Source organism: Takifugu rubripes, chromosome 3 (genome assembly GCF_901000725.2).
Source record: "Takifugu rubripes chromosome 3, fTakRub1.2, whole genome shotgun sequence".
Taxonomy (NCBI): Eukaryota; Metazoa; Chordata; class Actinopteri; order Tetraodontiformes; family Tetraodontidae; genus Takifugu; species Takifugu rubripes.
Genome location: NC_042287.1, coordinates 8,040,496 through 8,056,925, shown reverse-complemented (window position 1 = coordinate 8,056,925; position 16,430 = coordinate 8,040,496). Strand labels below are relative to the sequence as shown.

Sequence of the window (16,430 nt, the reverse complement as noted above, 5' to 3'; positions counted from 1 at the left end):
AAATTTTAAATCTATTGAATGATTTAGGGAGACATTAACCTGCAGTCACAGCAATTTAATCGGGGAAACTTTGGGCTGTCTCGCGGGTTTTACACGACATTTTCTCTCTCAGGTCCAGAGGCGCGACCCAAGAAACCATCGAGGGGGGGCGGTTTTTCGCCCTGCAGAACGGATCCTTGCAGATCATCGGCGTAGAAAAGGAGGACGGCGGGAAATATGTGTGTGTTGCCTTAAACGCAGAGGGCAAATCAGCTGTCAGCGCCATGCTGGAGGTCAAAGGTACCTTAGCATCGTGCACCTCGGCGCTACTGGCATTCTGTGATGGGCCTAAAGTGATGGCGCGCGACTGTTTCTGTCCGCTCCCTTGAATTGTGCTATCATTTATTACTGGATACACGAGGAAGTACGAGGAGTATTAGCTTTTATTCTGTCAATAATAAATGCATGATCGACGTTTCATCTTTAGACCCCACCAGGATCATTTCCAGACCTCAGGATGCTGAGGTCGTCAGCGGGACCACAGCCCAGCTAAATTGTCTGGCAGAGTACGATAAAAGCCTGCAGGACTCCTTTGAGCTGGTGTGGAGGAAAGACGGGGAAGATATCCCACTTGCAGTCCAAGAAAACTCCAGGTTGGTTGGCTGGTTCCTGCGGAGGCGAGAGCGTGTTTGTCTTTGTCCAGTTTATTTATCTCTGCGCTCTGGGTCAGTTCAGTCCAGAGTCTTTTGAATATTTGATGGAAATACAGAGGTGAAAGAGAAAAAATACACATCTTCTTTCTTTATTCCATCACTATTTCAGGCACGGCGTGGACGGTGCTGTGCTGCAGATCATTAATGTAGACCTGAGTGACAACGGACTCTACACGTGCGTCGCCAGAACCAGTCTGGACGAGGAGAACGCCACCGCCCTCCTCACCGTGCTGGGTGAGACCGGTTTGCATGTAATATAGAACCCAGCGTCAGGAAATGCGACCAAGGTTGGGTTCTCAGCTGCTATGTTCCATGTGTGCTGCAGATGTTCCCGATGCCCCCCTGAAATTAGAAATATCTGAAATCAGGAGTCCGAGGAACATCAGCCTGTCGTGGGTCCCGGGGAGCGATCACAACAGCTCGGTTACAGGTAACCTGGAGGTGTTGGGGGTGTTGCTATGAACGCTGCCGTTTGCTTTAAGAGCTCCACGGTTAGTTCACAGTAGTCATTGAGGAACGATGCTGCCGTGAAGAGTGTCTTTGTGAGTTTATTAGATCTTTTGGTCCAAGCAGGCCCAGAAAGCAGCCTGCATGGCTGAGCGAATTTAATGGAACGGATTCAGACTCTATCGCTCCACTAGGGAAGTCAATGGGGGTGTAATAGGAGACTGATAACAGTCATGATTCAGGAGAATGGCACTCAAAACTGGGAATTTCGATACAGCCATTTCTGTCGGGAGGCTGCTGTGTTGAAGCGGGCTGAAAAAGTGTCACCTAAAGCTGATTTAGGATGTTCTTTTGATGCCAAGATAATTCAGTTATTGCACATCACTCGTGTCTGTGCTGCTAAAGGGAGAGATAAGAGATCCTTCTGCTGTGATCATGGAGAGTGGGAACTCCCCCCCCCCCCCCCACCCCACAAAGCTGTTTAAAAGGCAATGGTACAAATAGCTGTGAAGTGGCGAGCATCTTGGCGCTGAAGCCTCATTTAGGCGGCTCAAAGGGGCTCGCTTATTTTTGGAACTTAGTGATAAAGAATTTATGAAAACCGATCATTGTATCATCTTGAAGTGTTTAGCAGCTTTGATATGCGAAATCTGTGATCCGGAAGAAGAGTCGACAAGCTGGGAGTGGATTCTGAAATGTGTAAGCCTTTAATTCCTTTAATTCAATAGTTGTGGAGCTGCAGACCTGTCAGCTGTGAGGTTATTTCTTTTGAAACGCTCCCTCAGGTGTGGTCAGCCCCCGTGGGTTTGGATTTGGATTTAACCCATTACTGCTTAAATCTGCTACAAAACCCAAAAATAATATTGGTTTGCATTTATAGAGATGTTAATTTAAGCAGCAGGTGTAGTTCTGAATACAGCAGATACAGACTCTAGACTCTACAGTAGATATTAGCAACATTTGACATGGCAACAATGGTCATTTCACATGTTTTCCACTCTCCGGGCTGAGGATAATTGATGCTACTTTTCCCTGCTGGGTTTGAAATTGGATAAATTGTTTTTTTTAAACCCACAGGTGAGAGTTGCACTTTGAACCTTTGAACCCAAATATGTGTAGTTTTACGTGCGACCACTAGTTGGCGCCAAAGCGATTCATTGCAATCCTCTGTATGCACGTGAAATCTGCATCGTTGGTGAACCAGCTCAGCTGCATCAGGACAGACAGGGGATTCCAAACTAACTTGTGACAGTGGTCTACAGATGGACGCTCTCGAGGAGACACATTGAAGATGAGGCTGAATATATTGGAGACATTTGACTCATCAGTTTTGGGAAGAAGAATTGTCAATTAATGTGCCAAAAATTCAGGAGCAGGAACAAATTAGTCTTTGGTGGTTTTATGAAAAAGGATTTTGTGGGACTGTTGTGGAGATGAGCTGTTGGCAAAAAGAACACGCGTTAGAACACTTTAGAATTAATTTCTTTATTATCAGTGATTAAATTGTAACCAGCGGGTCGTTAGAGCTCATCTCCTGTCTCCTCCCTGAGCGCAGAATTTGTGGTGGAGTACGAGGAGAGCCAGTGGGAGCCTGGTAGGTGGAGAGATTTCCAGAGAGTCCCCGGTAACCAGGCAACAGCCATGCTGGCACTACAAGGGGACCTCGACTACAAGTTCAGAGTGTACGCCGTTAATGCTGTTGGACCTGGGCCCCCCAGTGATCCCACTGAGAGACACAAAACACCCCCTGCTGGTGAGACTCACTGCCTTTAATTAACATTTTCTGCTCTGGTTCTGTGCTTCTGCTTTAAAGTTTGAACACTTCTTTTGAAATATGCAGAGGGGTCCTTTGTAGAGAGGCTTTTGTCTGCAGGAACCGCCAAAGTGGATATTTGTGATTAGAGAAAAATCTCGGTTTTACTCGTCGCATTAATTTGGCCTTTAAAATGTCGACCGCAATCATGGGTGGAATTCAGCGTTTACAATTCCGAAGAATAAAAGAGAAACGATCATATATACAAACCTTTTCCTCAAAGCTCCTGAGAAGAACCCACAGAGCATCAAAATTCAAGGCCATCGTCCTCATCAAATGGACATTAGCTGGGAGGTAAGTAAAAGGGCAAATCTACCAAGGAAATCAAAATTAAAGCAATGTTCAGGTTTCTGTTTGTCCTGTTGTAGCCGCTGCTGCCCATCGAGCACAACGGCCCCGGCCTTGAGTACAAGGTGAGCTACAGGAGGCTGGGGGTGGAGGAGGAGTGGAAGGAGCACCTGGTCAAACGGCACTCCTTTGTCGTGAGGAACGTGTCCACGTTCGTCCCGTACGAGGTTAAAATTCAGAGCAGGAATAACCAGGGCTGGGGTCCCGAACCCAAAGTTGTCACCGGTTACTCAGGAGAAGATGGTGAGTTCTGAACTCTGTCATTCACCCACAACTATGAGCCAATCTTAACTTCCTCCTCTGAACTTCTCACCTCCAGTCGTCTTTCGGCACTGTCTCCGGGAAAATGTGTCAGGTTAGCTTCTCCGGCTCTCCCTTTTTGGCTCCTACCCCCCACCCACATGTGCTCCTACCCCCCACCCACATGTGCAGTAGAGACCCCTCCTCACCCACCACAACAAGAAACCTGGCCAATCCAGCAGGTGGCGCGTGACCTTTGTAGAGCCGGGGGAGGTCAAATCTCCCAATCAGTGGGAGATTTGACAGATGCTCTTTGTTCTCCAGAACATCTGAGGCACTTAGTCCGCTCCTCCCTGTCCACCTTCTGTCGCAGCCTCGTAGAGAAGAGGCCACGTTTTCATTTCATGATTTTGTCTAGTCGGGTTTGGATCTGCACAAGAACAGATTCCAGACCCTCTAGTGAGGCTGTTTCGTGCCTGGCCTTTATTTTGTGTGAGTGCTGTTTAGCTGCAGAGGGCTCCTGCAAAGACAAGCTGCTGTTTTCTGTATTCCGCTGCTCCTGACCTTCGACCGCGTGCTTCTTCAGTCCCCGCTGCAGCGCCACGGGACGTAGCTGTGGAGGTGTTCAACACTACTGCTCTGAGAGTTAGCTGGACCCCAGTGTTGCCTGCCACTGTGAGAGGTCATCTCGGGGGCTACAAAGTAAGTTTGCGTTGTTGCAGAAACCCTTCCGTGAAAGTATGATTTTACCAATGAACGGCGTCGCATTTGTGAACAGTTCTTAAAAATCACTCATCATCAGCACTCATCATTGATTTGTTGTGAGGTGCACAAACACTACAGGTGAAAAAGCAGCTATTATATTCCAAAAATCATCAATATGTTCTAAAATAAATTGCTGGTGTTATTTTGTATTTTGAAACACAGCAGCCGACAGCGAGTTGTTGATTGTTAACGCTGGCCTTGATTTCAAAGCTTCAAGCAGTCAATCAATAATTCTTGATTACCTGGTGCAGCAGTGTTCTTCTTTTATCACTCGCCTCATTATGCTTTGTTGAGCAGTTCAGACTCAATTTCCACTTCAAGTTTGGACTAAATGCTGCCCCTTTTAGGATTTTATTACAGCGAGTCTTTGTATTTCTGCTCTTATAATCAAAATAATACCCGGTTTCGTTCCGCACCGTCAATCGTGCATCTTTAAGGCAGCAAATCTCAGTTCAGACACGATTCTCACCGCCATCGCTCTCCTCTCACAGATCCACTGGTCCAGATTACGCAGCCTGATGAATCTCAACAAGACTCTGGATGAGCGCCAGTCCCTGTTGTTTCCCGGCAGGAGGACTCAGGCCATCGTGCCGGGTCTCGAACCCTTCTCTGAGTACAGGCTCACTGTCAGCGTTTACAACAAGAAGGGCAACGGGCCCAACAGTGACCCAGTCATATTCAGGACTCCAGAGGGAGGTCAGTTGGGTTCTCCTCGCTTGCCAGATTCAAAGTGTTATGTGGCCTTAATGGCAGACACAGGAGACAGGGTTAGGACCCCAACCCAGAGCTGGGAGGAAAAGCCAGAGCCAAGAATGAAATGCTGGAAATCAAACACACCGACTGGAACGCTAAGAACCCGCGGGAAACACGGGCAGGGCGACAGGCTAACACACAGACGTGCTAACTCACAGGAACATCTGGAACATCTGACAGAGACGGGAGGAGAACACAGCTTTTATACACCAGGGAGGCACAGTTGAGGGGGAGCAGGTGGCAGCAACCAGGAGAGGAGCCAGGCAGACTTAGGAATGACAAAGGAGAAAATAACTTAATAAAAATGGTTTAGCTACCTAGCTGAACCCCCCCCCCCCCCCACCTAGTTATCTTCTTTTAAGCTTAAAGGAGAAAAAAAGTAGAAGCTCAGTTTGATAGAACAAGAGTTCAATGTGTGCCTGAAAAAAACAACTTAAAGAGTTAAACCTGCAATTTGGTGCATTGAGTATAGCAAAGACGGATCTGATCCAGAGCCTGGATCACCTTACACATATAGAGTTTTCATGAAATCTGGTGTGTGTAGTGAATTTCAGATGAGCAGCGGAGCCATGCTTCTTACTGTGATTATAATTTTTACAGTTCCAGCACAAGTGCCCATCCTGACTGCCTACAAAACCCAGAAAAACTCTGTTTTGCTGGAATGGGGTTCTCCGCTCCAGACCAATGGGATCCTCATTGGCTATCTCCTGCAGTGCCACCACAGTACGTACCCACCATCGCAACATTTATAACATTTATGCAGTGTATGGTACATAATCGTCACAGTAGTTGTGTGAGCCAAACAAAAGGGTTGATGCCCACCTAATAATCCTGAAAAAACATACTGACTAATGACGTTCTTTCCTTTCTTCTCCTGCCTGCTGTTCTCACTCTGACCAGTAGGTCGCACTGTTGCACACTTGATCCTCCAGCTGCTCATCTGTGCAGCCTACTCAGATTCTGTCGGTGCTTTGCTGGAGCCAGTATTAGCTTATGTCCATTTTACACATTTATCAGTCAGAAGATGGAAAAAAAAGCCCACTTCCTTTATGCCCACAGCACAGTTAGAGTGAACATGTGAGTGAGGGGATTTCTCTTTCCCTCTTTTCAAAGCCCACTCTTTGGTTGGCTGACCTTTCTCAGGTCTTTTGTGTAAAATATGAAGGCAGTGACAGCCCTTTGCTGCCTCCACCAGCCCCCACAGAGTCTGGCCGGCTCTTCAATGCTCTCTGTCCGGCATCTCCTTTCTGCTATTTTTCTTGTATCAGATGTCAGACTTTGCACAGATATTCACACACAGTGTAGGAGGTGGGTGTTAAAGGGTTGTGTTTTTTTGAATTCAGGTTGCTGCTTTTTTCTTTTCTTTTTTATTCTCGCCAGCCTTCAGTTAAACCTCCATTACATTACAGTACATGTGCAGTCACTCTCCAGTAGGTTTTACATAATGGTTATCTCTCAGTTTTGCTGGTATTTATGGTCTCCAAATCTCATGATCACTGCTGCATTTAGCAACTTTAGCGTCAATATGTTATCAATGTTATTATATCAACTGTAGAAATCTCATCAGGAGTGGGCATTAGCATTTTAGCATGTAGCACATTTTTATCACATACTATCAGGCTGTCTTTGATTAGCTTCGACATGTCTGAAATCTAATTTAAAGTAGGCTGTTTGTAAGAAATTAAAATGAACAAAAGAATTTGGGTAATTAATGAATTATTTACACTTGTAGTCAGTTATATTGCGTTATAGTGTTGTAATAACATCTATTAGGATTTTATTTTAAGCTGAGCGTTTCTCATTTCTGCACAGATACAGTTTTCACACCTAGAGTTCCCCCCCTCCTGTTTACACCTAATTTTACGTCTTCCTCCCATTTCCTGCTCCTACTCTGTTAGTTTTTTCCTGCTGCTTGCAGCTTTGCCTCCTATATGATGTCTCCAGCAATTCCACCTCCTCTTGTCTCCTCCATCGCTTCCTCTTTTCATCCACTCCCACTTGTTTACACTTCGCTCCCGTTGAGCTCTGTATCCTTTAATCTCGACCTCCACTCTCCCTGTAATTTATTCCTCCTCGGCTCACCTGTCACGACATGTATCGGCTGCACTCACTTCCTGCCTGAGCTAGCATGACAGCTCTCCATCTTCTCCCTCCCTCAGCCACTGACCCTCATTATAGCATTCTGCCATTAACATACAGCAGCACTGATTGTTTTTGCTTTTTCAACTGACCTGACAACTTTCTGGCTTCCTCTGTAGTTAATAAGACCACTATGGAGGTTGTTGACTCTCGGGAGGTAAACATCACCGTAGCTGACACCACCCAGTGGCAGATCCAGGGATTGGAGGAGGGCAGCCTGTACCGCTTCCTCCTCAGTGGCTGCACTCAGGCGGGTTGTGGACCTCCGCTGGTCCAGGAGAGCGTCACCGTCGCTCAAACACGTGAGTATCAGCCGCTAGAAGAATTTTAACCAAAAAATAGAGAGGTTTTGCAGGAGCTCTGCAGTGACGATGTATGAGCAGTGCCACCTCACCGGGCTCCAACTTGAGAAACAGTTTTTCTCTTGCAACATTGAACTGTAAATTGAAAGAAAATGACCTCCTACTTTTGCCACTATATAACATTTGCTTTTGGCATTTTTCCCTTTGGTTTGTTCCAATGTTAATGGAATGAAAAAGGTGGTTGCCATGGTTATGATCAGAGCCTTAAGCCTGCTAAAATGATTACTCATCCAGCTTTGATTGCATGTAACCATGATTGGCCAAAATAACACACTGGAGAGAATAAAACCTCAAAGTCATCTGCTTTTTACCTGCTTGCTGAAGAAAAACTGAGTTAGTATGACATCATTATGGGTTTTCAGCTCTTAAACGAAAGAGGTCTACTTCCTGGTTGACAACATACACAAAAACAAACCTCAAAATTGGAAAAGATTGTTGTTTCACATTGCAGTTCTCACAAAGCTGCTAATGCCTATTAGCGTAGCATAAAATCCCCAGTCCGGCATGTAAGTTGAAGAAAAAAAGCATGTTTTAATAAGCGATCTATTATAGCTCAACACCGTGGACCTCTGAACCCTGGGGTCGGCGCGTATGGCCTCATTAGAAGAGTTGTACTGACGCGCTCTTTATTAATGAAACATGGATCCTGAGCTCCGCTTTTCTGTGTTCCCTTTAGCTCTGCGGCGAACAAATGGAGGTAAGCCTTGTTTTAAGCGCCCTCCGGTTGTCGTTCACAGAATCTTTGGAATTTCTGCCACAGAATCTGTTGGGAAAACAAACAAATCCTGATGTGTTCAGACTGGATTCCAACGTTTTAGCTCAGTTTAAGAACGGTCACAGATCCGTGATGAAACTACACTCTACTGATGAAAGATAATCCACGTTGTTTAGGTGCAACCCCGCATATCTCTTACATGAGGCGCAAATTAATATTTAAGTAGGACTATTAGATTAATGATCTAACCTGCCATTGCTCCATTTGACAGGTATCTATTTGAACCCTGATATCAAGCTGAAAAGCAGAGTTGCCTGGCATGCAAAAAGAGGTGTTTATGAAAAAAGCGCATCCATCATCTCAGAACGTTTTAATAAAGTTTTCATCTCTCCTGCTCATACATTTCCTGAGAGAGGCTCTGCATCTCGTGGCTGTCCGGCCCGAGAGCCATTAGATCCACTGTTTGTATATTTGTGTGAGCAGAAGGTTCTGTGGGGAGATAAAGCGCCTCGGTCCTCTGGGTGCGTTCGCCGCGAGGCGCAATGCAGATTTATGGGTGTCAAGAGTGGCGAGCAGGATAAAGGAATGAAAAGGAGTGATGGACGGGTTGGAGTGACAGTAGGAAAACAAAAAGAAATTCACTGGATTTAACGAGGATGGGCTGCTGACCGTGAAATGACTGGTTTGTCTAAAAATAGGACGGGCTAGGATATCAGAACAGACAGAATCAACAGTGGGTGTGCTGCCGAGTTGTTGTGTTTTTAAAAGCTCGTGGAAAGGTGAAAATAAAACCAGGATGGGCTGGAACATCTCTGAAGACAGAGAGAAAAACCGCAGCTACTAACCAAACTCCAAGAAAAAGAATCCAAAGATTTCTCCCCCATCGGGTCTCATGAGATAACAAGAGAGCGGAGATGAAGCGGACTGCAAACATGACAGGAAGCACAGAGGCGCGCAAAACTGAGCGGCTCCTCCAGAGATTAAACTACTTGCTCTCTGGCGCAGCATTTCAACGCCCAAGTTGTTATTTCCAACAACTCGGCTAGCGGCTTCGGTCCGAGCTGTGACGCCGTCAGTAAGGAGACGTTTGAGCAGCACGGGTCTCTGTGACCTGCAGAGCTCAACGTCAATATTCCAATGAGAATGGGAATGTGATTGTGTTTCCGATGAGATATGTAAACAGCAGCAGCTTCATTTCAATCAGGTCACATTTGCGGTGTGCAGTAATCAGATTAAGACTTTGTCTTTCACTCAATGTTAATCTTGCATGGCTGTTAAACTAGACAATGTGACGCGCCGGCGGCGGAGAGGAGGAGTCATTTCTGGGGGTAAAAGAGAAAAATGAGAAGGTCGGTTTTGGTTTAGTGAACATCCACAACTGGAAATGAGTGTTTGGATTCAATTAAAATGTAAAATGCACAAAGGCGCTGAGGAAGAGGATATGTGTGCGTGCAACTATAGGCTAATTTAGTCTGAAAAATCAATGCCGTGATGAAAAACTAGAATTCTACTGTAAACACCCTCTGTTTGTTGCCTCTTTTAAAGCGGGCAATTAGCAGCTTAGCAACTTTAACTGTGATCTCGCCAGCACCCACTGGGGTTACAGTTGAACCAGCCGCAGACTTAATTATGTAAAAGGAAACACGCGCATGTAGAACACAGGAAGTGATGCGTGTGTTTCGAGCTGGCTGATGTTTGTCTCCTGTTCCGAGGACGGCCAACGGACTAGCGTGATGTGTGCTTGTGTGGGCGCCTGATCCATTTAAAGCTTCCATATATCTGTAATCTTCTGCTTTTCCTCTCTCCCATCTTTAATCTGGGAAGATTTGTCCCTGACTCCAGCTGTGGTCACTTCTCACAACAGTACGTATCCTGCAGCGGCAGCAGCTCACGTTAGCGTAGCTGTGCAGACAGACGTGGGTGTCAGAGCGGCGCCTACCCAGAGCAATAGTTCCCTTCCCTCTGTGACAGATGTGGTGTCCGTAGATTCCGTCTTTGTCCGTCTGAATATCGGCTCTAGGTGTTTCGCCACATTAGGGCGCGTTAGAGGTGACTGTGTTGGTGCATGAAAGGTAACATCTGAAGCTTCTCTTTCTTTCCAGACCACAACTGCTCTCTCTTCTCTCCCAGCCCTGTGCCTGGCAACCCTGCTCTTCCTCCTCCTTTAGGTATACGCCGCACATATACCACACTGATCAGATCTCTGCGCGCTCACCTGCAGCTTCACCTATTCAGATTTTCAGTCACGTTGTGTGGGGGGGGGGGGCAGGCGCGTCGAGAAAATGCCAGCCTCGCTGAGAGACGGCAAACAGTATTTGTCACTCACGCCCACGATCTCTACATCAGCCCTTTATGAGCCAAAAATCACATACACCTGGGGCCCGGCGCTGCCTTTTGAACTGTCGTCTTGAAGGGTTTTCCTAGCTGCTCTCATGCTGCGGGGGGAGACTGTTTTGCCTCTGCTAATCCTCTTTTCCTGCCTTTCTTTCCTTTGTCCCTCTGTCTGCATGTCTTCTCTTTCCCCTCCTCCCTATTATTCCTTCTATTTCTGTATCAGGTCTCGTCCTGTTGAACATAAGCTCCTTCGTGAGTGACACCTTTGCCAGAATCAGCTGGAATGCTGGTGATTCGCAGCGGGACTCACAATTTTATGTGGCCTATATGAATAACCGTAAGCTATCTTCCCCACCTCTGTCCTCTTTATTGGCTGTATATTAAAATAAACAGAAAATAGCATCAATCAGCTGCAATGATAAAATGCTCTGACCAGGACATGGACAAGGGTCCCTTGTGTACATGGAATGAGGCTGTTTTGTTTGTCACTTTGGGGTTTGGAGATCGGGTCAAAGGTCAAACTCAACAGCGCCCAGATTTTACTCTGTTGCTGCGGCGCAGTCGCTTGTAGCGTTTTTACGTTTGTGGCTGATTGGTGCTAAAGATTTAAAGATCACGTGTCCATCTCTGTCCTGTCTCTTTCTTGGAGGGTGTGAACTGTTACACGCCTAATGTTTGTGCACTTTAAGGTGATGGGAACTGGAGGATTTCGGAGGCTGTAAACACTTCCCAAAGTTTCCATGTTATTGATGGGCTTAAACCCGGGGCTGTGTACACCATACGTCTCATGGCCAAGGGGCTGCTCGATAACGCTAGCATTTTCGAAGACATTATCCAGACTCAAGTCAAAGGTGAGAGGAGAAGAAGCTGTCGCCACCGGTAGATTTTAGTGATTTCACCTCCAGACTCCGATACAGCGCAGTCAAAGCGCTATCGACCAGGGTGAACGTGTGAGTTCATGATCGTGAATGCGCGAGTTAGCTTCTTTTTTTTTCATCTAATATTCTTTCTGTAGAGGCTGAGTGTTGTGGTTGAAAGGCAAAACTGACGCGCGAGCGCCCTCGTGCAACTGGAAACGGTCGCCTTTTTTCCCCCTGGTGTTTGCGGTCAAATCAAAAGTTTCATGGCGATTGCGCTGAGGGAGCTATTGATTATGTTTAAGTATTCAAGCGTGCGGAAGGTCGATGGTTGAGCACTCTTTCTTTGTTTTTCCTCCCAGGTGTGGAAAGCCAGCTAAGTGGCTTTTCGACCCAGAGCTGGATCATCGGGACCATGTGTGCCGTGGCGCTGCTCGTCCTTATTGCGCTCACGGTCTGCCTTGTGCGGAGAAACATAGGCGGCAAGTATGCAGGTACGCCGCCGCCGCCCCAGCGACCGGAAATGTTCTCCATGGAAAAAGGTCAGTCGGCCTTTGGCCAGCGCTCGGCTCTTTTACCTTCGGGAAGTCAATCAGAACTCCAAACTAAATCATCTAATTGACACTGACATTTCTGGGGGCCTCATATTTGACCCTCTACCCTGTTTGGAAGTGCATGTGCATGTTAGACACCGAGGCATGCTGAATATTCCAGTCTCTATAAAGCTGTCCGTGAGTTGCTTGCAGCCACTGTTGATTTCCTGCGTGGCCCTATTTGTCCTCCTCCACACATTTGATTACAGACACTGTCAACCCAATCATGACTCAGCTCTACATGTTCTCCGGGGCCTCCTGCATGTGCACATCTTATTATTTCGCACCACAGACGTGTGGCTCCCACACTGGCACCTGCCTGTTGAGGGACTCCTCCTCTTTGTCTTCCCTGTCCTCTTTAGTCAGCATCGGCTCCTTTGGGATTCTTTGGGATCATTCAGATCATTAATTGCGTTGCCAACAAACAAACAAATAAACAAACAAGCAAAAAGCTCTCTTCTACCTCATCTGCAGTGAAGGAAAAGGAAGACCTCCACCCTGATGTGGAGTCCCAAGAAATGAATGATGACACCTTCTGTGAATACAGGTGAGCTGCAGTCCTGCTCAGCAGAGGGGATCTGCTCTCCACAGTTTGTTGAGCAAATGCTACATATATATTTACGAAATCTCCTTGAATTATACTTTGTTACAGCGGTATTAATGTCAGAGCCATATGTTAAGTATTTTCTACAGGCTGAGGGACTCGTTTGTCATGTGTCACAGTGATGTTTTCTCTCTTCCCTCTCAAAAGCAAACCGCGCGCTCATAAGCTTTACCGGGATCGTCATTTAATGGGCGAGGTAATCGCTGTTGAGTAGTGGCTAAGGAATGTTAGCTAGCCCCTTTTAACGTGAATTCACTATTCGTGTGTGTATGTGTTGGCGTGTGTGTGAAATATCCAAACGATTTCCAAGGATATCTGCGCTTAGTAATTTAAATCGAGGACGCATAATTATACCATTGGAAAGCAAATTGTACCACATTTGATTGAAACCCTGATAGAGGAGCCTAACAAATGCATAGAAGAAACGACAGCACTTTTAGTGGTGTGACCCCGCCGCACTTTGCAAAATGGAAGCATTTCTTACTCAAAAACCATTTTGCTGCTGAACCCTCGCTTACAAGTGTCACCCACAGTCTTAAAATCTGTATTTCAGAAGATCTGAGCTGTCTGGCACTCGCAGATTTGCATTTAAACTATAGATCCTGTATGCTTTATACAGTATTGGAAATGAAGTCGCACTGTAGCCGCGGGCTAATCTAGAGGTGGCGTGTTTGAGAAATATAGAAGGCCAACATCCTGTTAAATGGGTTGAAACGCTGAGCCTTTAAGCCCAAAATAGGCAGCTGTTGCGCTTCACAATAGATTCTGGATTCCCATTGTCTCCATTGTTTATGGTTGACAGTTTAGGAAAATCAAGAGAATCCCATTTTGTCTGTCAGCGCTGCAGTACAGCTGCACACGCCACAGAAATCACCTAAAATAGCTTCTTCTGTCTGCTTTGATTCGGCTCATCGTCGTATTATTCCGAACATGATTACTCACAATTGTTCGCTCGCTGCCAAATGCGCTCGCAGTTCTGCCAGGACTGTAATTCTGTTAAACAGGAACAAACAGGAACGGCAGTATTGTCCACAGGCCTTGAATGGATTTTGGACTAGTTAAGAGATGTTTTTACCTTCCCGTAGCTCCCGATAACAATGTTTCAGTCAATATTGAAGTGCGTCCACTTGTGTTTTGTGTCTACAACTGTCACTAATGTAAAAACAACTTTGATTCTTTTTTTTATTCCTATTCATATGCTGTTCTCTGAGTAGTTCCAACAATACTTGGAGGATCTTCCTGGTCCTGCAGACAATAGACAATGCTCTGTGCGCTAAAGCTTTGTACCAACATACTGCATTTATTTATTTCCAATAATATTGAGCAATTACACAAGAAAATCCAAAAGAAACATATGAAGACAGTTATTTTTTCCTTTGATATCGAGCTGCTGGAGCCACCGCGCAGTAGACTGTGGTTATCTCTTTAAAACTTGGCTTGGTCCTGGAGGAACCTCAGCCTCGTGATCCGGGCCTTGATATGATATGTTTTCTGGGCTTTCCATCTGGATTTGGAACATTCTTGTGCCCTTTGAATCTCTCAGGCAGCAGACCACCTACTGCCGCAGTCTGTCACATGTCTGCCGAGATGACAGGAGATAATTAGACTTCAGACCGATTTCTCGCCTTCCCCCTCAGTCTGCTGGAAAACAGCAGGTGTGGTCACAGGAGTGGGCTATTATCCGACGATGTGATACTTTTTTCCTCTGCCACTTTTTCTGGTTTTGAACCATCCGGTCAGCTTCATCTTCCCCGACCGATGCAGCAGCGGCAGCTGTAGCCTTTGGGTGCCCCGTGATGTAACGATCCTCCCTCGCTCACCTGTTTGTCAGTTTTGCGGGCAAAAAAGCCCTAATTTTTTTTCTCGTCTGACTGCAAATGTGACTGAACTGGGAGTCATGAATGAGAACCGAGGCTCAAAAGCACTCAGCCCCATTTTATCGGTGCATTCAAAGTCGCTGTGGGCGGGCTGCAGCTGCCGCGGCGTTCCACTGCTCTTAGATAACAGTCACTTATCTTCGGCACTCTAGAGTTGTCAGAGAAAGGAGGCTTGATAAGGGCTGAAATGCGGACCTTATGTGGCTTGCATGGTAAATGGCCCCATGGAATAGGATAGATAAGGCCGCTTATTAAAAAAATCCCTGTGAAAGAGGCTCGGTTTGTAATCTCAGTTTGAACCGTGCCACTGCGCCAAAATGTTGAGCTCCAGTTGAACACAGGTGTCAACTACCGCGCGCCTCAATTGGCACTATCGCATAGCAGTTACCCGAGCGCCGGGCTGTGTGTTACGCATACTAAAACCCAATGGGGAGAGAGCGCCGCGCTACCAAGCACGGGCGGTTTAGGGAATTAGAGAGCGGATAGGAGGGGGGATGTATCCTCGGTGTTTTGAGGTGACCCCGCGTCTCATCGTGAGACACCTGCGAGTTGGCCGGTTGCCCGGGCTTAAATTGGCATCTAATCTCCTCAGCCTGCGTATGAGCCCCCCGGGAGAACTCGGGAATGACAGGCTGTTTGTCTGGGATTGCATATGCCCCACCTCATCTTCCCTCAGTCCCCTCTTTCTTTCTCAATCTCAGCCTTCCTCTCTCTCTCTGTATGCCTCACACACACACACACACACACACACACACGCACGTGCGCGCACGCGTGCACACAACCCTCCCACTCTCTTCTCTCTCAGTGCACGCTGGCAATTTCCACCATTGGTTCTAAAGAGATTTGAAATTGCCTTTGGTCCTGAAGCCTGAGCAATTAGCAATTAGTGAAGTGATTGTAGCAAGCCTCCCCTGTGCTCCCTTCCCCGCTGTGCGGCCGCTGCACTTGCCTCCGCCTGCTATCTGGAGTGATGTAGTGAAGCCATAAGATGTTTGCCTTAGCCTGCCTTAGCCTTGTGTGTGTGTGTGTGTGTGCAGCCGTGCGTTTAATATGCATCCCACGTCTGTATGTGCATATGCGTGTGCCGTGTGTGACATTGTAGGTGTCGTAGGCGGCCACTTAGAGCCGCGTGTGGTCCCCCTTGAACGTCTGCCAGATGTGGGGTAGCGTGTGTTTGTTTACGTGGGGCTGCGCTGACCCTGACCATCCATCTCTGCTGTCGTTGCTGGCAGTGACAGCGAGGAGAAGCCACTGAAGGGCGCCAGCTCGCGCTCCCTGCATGGCCACGACACGGCGGGGGACAGCATCAGCAGAGACAGCCTGGTTGAGTATGCAGATGGCAGCGGGGAGTTCAGCGAGGACGGTTCTTTCATCGGCGAATATTCCGGATGCAAGCGCGCTGGCTCTGTGAGCGAGCACAGCGACGCGGGCACAGTGACTGCATAAAGCCCGGCTCCGTCTGAGAAGCAGCCGCTGCACATCGCTCTGAGGCTTTTGAAACCCAGCTCGCCCGCCACCGAGTGTCACGCGGCGAGCCAAAACCGGGCGACGACGGACTCATATGTGAATACCATGCAAGTATTTGTACATACTGTAAGAGAATACGCTGTATCTTTATGGATGATTTTAATAATAATAAAGTGTTTTTGTACCTTGTCGGTCTCTGTGGGGACCCTCTCTCAAAAGGCAGCATGAAAGATTGTGCAAACATCAGAATTCATATGGAACATGCGTTGACCCGGACCCTGGGGAGCCACTCACACCCCACACCCCAGCCTGGAGGCAATTTAGAGCTTTAGGTGTGCGTCTTTGGACCGTAGGAGGAAACAAACGTAGCGGAGAAAAGTGACACGTGAAGCACATGTGAACTCGCTGGAAGGCCGATGGAGCC

General features: G+C 47.1%; 1 protein-coding gene across 5 annotated transcripts in view; it reads left to right on the top strand.

The window, feature by feature from the left end:
* chl1a (cell adhesion molecule L1-like a) overlaps positions 1–16,198 on the top strand; it is a 36,844-nt gene extending 20,646 nt beyond the window's left edge. For 2 of the 5 annotated variants that reach the window (XM_029834034.1, XM_029834033.1), the window contains exons 12-28: positions 113–279; positions 467–632; positions 802–926; positions 1,018–1,122; positions 2,695–2,892; positions 3,176–3,246; positions 3,321–3,543; positions 4,127–4,242; positions 4,797–5,001; positions 5,659–5,781; positions 7,317–7,499; positions 10,377–10,442; positions 10,832–10,945; positions 11,298–11,459; positions 11,828–12,007; positions 12,533–12,605; positions 15,772–16,198. In XM_029834034.1, coding sequence (XP_029689894.1) covers positions 113–279; positions 467–632; positions 802–926; positions 1,018–1,122; positions 2,695–2,892; positions 3,176–3,246; positions 3,321–3,543; positions 4,127–4,242; positions 4,797–5,001; positions 5,659–5,781; positions 7,317–7,499; positions 10,377–10,442; positions 10,832–10,945; positions 11,298–11,459; positions 11,828–12,007; positions 12,533–12,605; positions 15,772–15,985 — 2,491 coding nt within the window. In that variant the 3' untranslated portion in view covers positions 15,986–16,198. Of the gene's footprint in view, positions 1–112; positions 280–466; positions 633–801; positions 927–1,017; positions 1,123–2,694; positions 2,893–3,175; positions 3,247–3,320; positions 3,544–4,126; positions 4,243–4,796; positions 5,002–5,658; positions 5,782–7,316; positions 7,500–8,235; positions 8,257–10,376; positions 10,443–10,831; positions 10,946–11,297; positions 11,460–11,827; positions 12,008–12,532; positions 12,606–15,771 lie in introns of all 5 variants that reach the window. The other 3 variants (XM_029834032.1, XM_029834035.1, XM_029834036.1) reach the window with 3 other exon arrangements.
* The last annotated feature ends 232 nt before the right edge of the window (positions 16,199–16,430 follow it).